At 36.0% G+C, this 6,036-nt stretch overlaps 1 protein-coding gene across 1 annotated transcript in view; it reads left to right on the top strand.

The window, feature by feature from the left end:
- Positions 1 to 3,289, top strand: part of Tat (Tyrosine aminotransferase) — a 36,140-nt gene extending 32,851 nt beyond the window's left edge. Inside the window, exons 7-11 of the mRNA XM_017911386.1 lie at positions 1,340 to 1,409; positions 1,765 to 1,893; positions 2,295 to 2,378; positions 2,776 to 2,874; positions 2,949 to 3,289. Of these exons, the coding sequence (XP_017766875.1) occupies positions 1,340 to 1,409; positions 1,765 to 1,893; positions 2,295 to 2,378; positions 2,776 to 2,874; positions 2,949 to 3,110 (544 nt within the window). The 3' untranslated portion in view covers positions 3,111 to 3,289. The remainder of the gene's footprint in view (positions 1 to 1,339; positions 1,410 to 1,764; positions 1,894 to 2,294; positions 2,379 to 2,775; positions 2,875 to 2,948) is intronic.
- Positions 3,290 to 6,036: the final 2,747 nt, after the last annotated feature.

Here is a 6,036-nt window from a genome sequence, read left to right as displayed (position 1 = left end):
AGAGCGTAGGATAAAATAGAAATACGAAGTGGGTAACTAACTGAGTAATAAATTGTGAACTTGATAAATATTTGAGATCTTTATTTGTCAAATCGATTTATTTCAACAAATAAAATGTGCATTTTATCGTGAAAGTAGTTTCTATTTTTAAATTTGAGATAAAGTAAAAATATGGAATGAATGACTAACTGATAATGAGTAATAAATTTGTTTTCTATACAAAATTAATATAACTTAAAGTTAAATGTCGCTCACTAAAGTCAAAAAATATAAAATGTGAAGTTGATCAGTTTAGCCTATGAGCGATGTATTTATTATCGATAGCTCGAACTTTGTGAATGTTTATTTATTATCAACTTTATTATTATTAATTCTTACCTGTAAATAAGAATCCATTTTATTAGTAGCGAGTGATAATTAATAAAATGTGTTGTTATTAAAGGTTAAAGTTATTTTTGAATTTTTCATTAGATATGTTATTCCGGACGTTTGCATGGGGCAATTAGTTTTACCATGTTTTTAAAAAGCTGCTTCGCATAACGTTTCCAAATTGCTAAATAATATTTTCGTGAAAACCTTATAAATATGTAAATTTTGAAACCTGTTATTTGTTCCTCCAGTTTTATTAATTTTTTATAGAAGTAAGTGAAATAAATAGTTTAAATTTCAAATATGGTACTTGAAAATTAATTTCTTAGAAAATTCAGATAAAATAAGCCAGTCAAATAACATTCCACACTTAACTAAAATTTTTAAGTCACCTATAACTCTGATGAATACTTTTAATAATTTTTTACGCAATTTTCGTTAAATTCACGAAAAGAAAAATTATAAAAGAAATCCAAACAATCTTAAAATACATTTTTATTAGATTAATATAGGATTAATAATTAGATTTTCATTTAATGAACAAACGTGTAGAAATTCGTATATGCCCAGATCCAACTAACTTTCTTTCAAATTCCATTGTAATATTATATAACGGTTTCAATTATAAGTAGGAATAAAATGCACAAATTATAATTCAAATACGAATACGATACAAATCGCGAATTATGTATCAATAATATATCCTTAACCTTACTATTATGCAATTCCAATTTAAGTCTCGTCAATTCTCATCAAAGTATTATAATAACAATCGCTCCAATTATTATAACAATCGTGATTGCAAAGTATACGAACTATAATCCAAATAGAAATTACAAACTAATAATACCTTACCATCCATTTTTCCATTCCATCATTGTCACGACGCGATACTGGATCCACCAACAATAATCGAGTTACGACAATGGACGCATTAGCAGGTAAACGGTAATCTCCGTCGTTGTTTCAGATTTTTAGTGCCAGGCTGGCGTATGGGCTGGATAATCATTCACGATCGTCAAAACGTTCTGGAGGAGGAGGTGGGTAATTGTACGATACCCTATACACGGGACAGCTTGAAAATAATTGCTTCTCCGTTCGTATTGTTTCCGTAACAGGAACGACCAGGTCCGTTTCTGCATCGTGCCTCTCCGCGATTGGATTAAATGTCGTTGATTAAATTCTATCTCATCGTTAAGTTTCTCCTCTTCTCACCGTTCGACCTCTTCTCCACTTCTTCGAGTTTTACTCCCGCGTCGAAAATAATCGAGAAAATCGAACGAAGTGTTGTCGCGTTGTACGAAGAGTGATTTTAATTCGTCTCCTTCTTCCTTAGAAAAATCTGCTAGCTCATAATATCAGTCTGGTGTTTCTTTCTTCGCTTTTTCCCGTCAGATAAGGAAGGCTCTTCATTGTCTGAGTCAGAGGATCATCGGCAGCAACACGCTTATCCAAGGTGCTCTACCGGCCATTTTGAAGAACACGCCACAGCAATTCTACGATGATATCATGGCGACGTTATACGTACGTGCTTTTTGCAATAAATCTACTATACAGGGTTTATTATGCACTTAAGTTGACATGGTGAAAAATTTCATAGACAACTGGTTCAAAAGTTATTTTATATATCTACAAATACTATCAAAATTTCTCAGACCTTGAGGTACCATGGTCACTCAAAGATCTTGAAAGATCATTTACTACTTCTGAGAATTTTTACTAGAAAATCACAAAACTACTTATACCAAAGATTGAAGTTTAAAGTTTCACCCATAGCTTACAAACATTGGTGTAGGATATCAGATCTACTAAATCGAGATGAAACTAAATCACACGACTGCTCGGTACAACGAGATATTTCGAAAGCGATTTTAGAAACGAATGCCTACACAACGTAGTAATTAGGTCCCCATTTTCGTTTGCAGAATCACTCGAAATCGGCGTACAATTGCGTAATGAAGATCCCTGGTCTGAAACCAATAATGGCGGATGGTGGAATGTACATGATGGTAACCGTCTGATCCGTGTCAATATTTTCTTCGCCAATATCATTCGATTTACACAAGATTCGTAAACTATCGTCGAGCTGTACGCAAAAATATATCGCGAATTATTAAAAATCTAATAGAGCCATTTCATGGTCGACGATAATAACTCCAACGCGTACATTCATCGCCATACTCGATATATCAATACTTGAAGAGAGTTTCGATCGGTATAATGAGTGAATTATTTACCGTCATTAAACTCGATCGCAAGACGGGCCAATCGAAACTAGCATCCGCGTAAACATTTCGCTTAATTAGCTGAAAATCAGACGCGATTTAAACGTTAAGGTAAACACGCGAACGTCAAGTGTGGCCAATCGTGATTTACTGGCTATAAATTATACTGTCGGTTCTCCAGGTTTACATAGATCTACCTTGTTTTCCGGAATTTAATTCCGACCTCGAATTCGTGCAGCGATTGCTAATGGAGGAGTCCGTGTTTTGCCTTCCTGGCCAGGTATGCGGTATAAATCGAGCACCCATTCGACTGGACGTTTTCGTCGATTACACGCTTCTCCATTCTTTTCACAGTGCTTCGATTATCCGTCGTACATGAGGCTGGTCATCACCGTGCCCATGGATATGTTGGAGGAGGCCTGTCAGAGGATCCAGGAGTTTTGCGAGAGGCATCACTATAAGACGGCCGAGGATTCGCAGAGGAATAATTTAATTAAGGCGGGAAGTTCGTATTAAACGATGGATATGCATGCCTTCAATCGTTCTTCTAATTACTTACTATTTAAGAGGGTAATTAACGAAGAGTGTTCTAGACTTTCAAAGTTTTGTAAATATTATCGATGGCACTGTGAAGCATGTATACCTAAGTGAAACAGGTTGACAATTATTAAAGAAATTTGTCAACGTCTGTGTAAAGGGTGGTTTTGGAATAGGATTATTTAAAATACTCTGTTTTGATAGATGGAAGAATATTTGTAGATAGGGTAGATGAAATTTGAAATAATTAGCAGACTGAAGCAGATAGAATTGATAGAAGACGAACTTCTCTTCAGGTGATTTATAGAAATTTGTGTTTACGTAAATTCTTTCTTTTTCTAATTTATTAGTAACGTATGCGATTAATATACGATTAAACGAAGGTAGTTTGGAATTATTTAGAGTTATTGCTGAACTGTTTGAAGCTTGATTGACTTTTCAGATACAGAGTGCCTTTAGTGATTATATGCTGATTTGTTATATAAAACATTCATTGTTCCATTTACTATGATATTATAGTAAGTAGTATACTATACACATTATGTCTGCTATATTATTCTATTTATCAATTTCGTACAATAAAGGCCACTAGCATTATCCTACCAATGTCTACCAAATTTCACCATACCATTGATGATTCCTAACGTATACTAATATCGTATTAACTCGCACACTATAATTCCCAATTTCTACACGCGGAACTTTAGGTAAGCTTCGTATGCGCGTTTATCTATACAAGCCGATGAACTAATTAATTTCCATTTGGCGCACGCGCGTGCACTAAAGTTTGTCCTGCAAGTGTGTCGCTAAACACGCAAATTCCGATTAATTCCGCAACGAAATGTTTCCCTTGAAAATTCGATTGCAATTCGAACATATTCAACAATGACGTCACGAATAGTCATACACGCGTGTAATAATCGAGCCCGTTTACTATATGCAGCCCAAAAGAAGTCAATCGAGACAGCTCAGAGTTTTCTTCGGTATTGTGCGTGTGGTTCCAGACGAATTATCGGACAAAATGATTGTGTATGTCAGTTAGATTGTGAGATGGATAGGTGGTACGATCAATTCATTGTTAGTATTCCTACTCCTGCGTCGTGTTGCAGGACTTCTTATAAGGCTGGCACAATAGACCTGCATCCTTTCCTCGCGACTTCTTGCGAGGCACGTCCAGTAGGGCTGGTTTCTTTCCGCGAGACTTCTCGCAAGCCACGCACAATACGTGTCTTCCGTTCCTTTGTCAAACGGTGTCATCTGGATCTCAGAAGAAATCTGTCATGGATAAAGGTGTCTGTCTTTTTCATTTTCTCTGTCACATTACGTACGCGTTTCAAGTTAGAGATAGCGAGTAACTGACCAACTGAAAAGATTCGTAACACATTGTAACTGCGATTAAACTAATCTGCTGATCGATTGTCAGTCCCAACGAAATGGTTTCTCCTGAACTCTTCACTGTGCAGGTTTTAAGTTAACGAATGCGACTGTCTGGCTAATTAAGAAAATTCGCGTGTGCCTGTCTCTGTGCGTGAAATGACTGGGCCAACCCACCGACCAGTTGCTAACCACAGCCAGCTGACTTCTTCCGAGACCCCAGGTGTACCTGGCTCTGGCAGAAATTTCGAATTTCGCTCGCGAATCCGCCATCCTCGACTACCTGTTTTCTATCCCGTTTACCTTTGAATTTCGACCCGATGGAAAACGCTTACCACGAGCACGCGTTGGTCCGTGCACGCGGTCGTTGATAATTAAAACGAACGATGAAAGGGACAAGCAATCGGACAAAGCGATTCGCAGCGGAATGAAATTTCCCGAAAGGGTTTTTCTTCAATTTAGTCCGGTAGGTGTTTATTTATCGCTGTGCCACGCTGCGCGAATCGAATTTCCCAGGAATTTTCGTCCGTTGCGTCGAAACCAGTTGACAATTGTGAAAATGGCACTAGCCGGTCTTAATTGGTGTTTAGACACTTTGAGTTTGGCGTTGGACGTTTGGAACGGATTTGGAACAGGTTTGTCACGGTGATACTTTTTCATGGTGATAGATTGTTTGTCTTTCGCGTTTTCGTTCATGTTTATTTGCGTTGCATTTATTGTGCTTAGCAGAGAAGCATGGCTTTCAACTAGAGGCAGCGTGAAGATAAATGGATTGAGAACTGAGAAGTGCTTGCAGCAGTTGATACAGGAGAGTGATGAATTATTTTTTTAAATTATTACCTTTTATTCTTACTTTCTTGTGAATTTATGGAATTATTGTTATATCTTTTATATCATTCGTACTTAAATTTCCTTGCAAAAACCCAGTTCCATTTGAAATATTCGACAGGCAGATTTATTAAACACTTGCATGTAATATTTGATCTATCTACAGGCGAAGTGATTAATTTTACTTTATGAATTTTTTCAAAATTCGTTATCAAAGCACTCGATTGATGTATAACTTTTTATATTCAGGATAAGTTCCTATTTTATTTTTATTTCATTTTTTAGAGTAGATTTAATCGACTTGGAAAATAAGAAGCTTATTAATTTATCGTTTAGGTTCAGACATTAAATGAAATTGCATACAATTTTATAAGAAAATTTAGGTAAATATTTAGGTAAACATAAGGCAAATTTTGGTCAAAATTAATCGCGGTTCATTTCTATCTTGGTTCTTTAATACTTATCTAAAAGGGCATATGTCTTGTAATTGACGAAGAAATAATTGTGAATTATATTTATGATTGCATAATTGTAATGATGAATATGATTATAATTAGCTCTCATATTATCGGAGAGGATAAGTGGCAAAACGTAGGGGTCTCTCATATTTCGTGTTTCACGCAAACTAGGGGTGGGTTTATTTTCGTTGAAGACTCCATTGTAAAGCGGAACACTAACGAGCGCATACAACAGGCATATTGTG

The sequence above is a fragment of the Eufriesea mexicana genome, unplaced genomic scaffold, assembly GCF_001483705.2.
Source record: "Eufriesea mexicana isolate 0111107269 unplaced genomic scaffold, ASM148370v2 scaffold202, whole genome shotgun sequence".
Lineage (NCBI taxonomy): Eukaryota > Metazoa > Arthropoda > Insecta > Hymenoptera > Apidae > Eufriesea > Eufriesea mexicana.
Note: the sequence above shows the minus strand (reverse complement) of the source record. Positions and strands in the feature narration are given on the sequence as shown.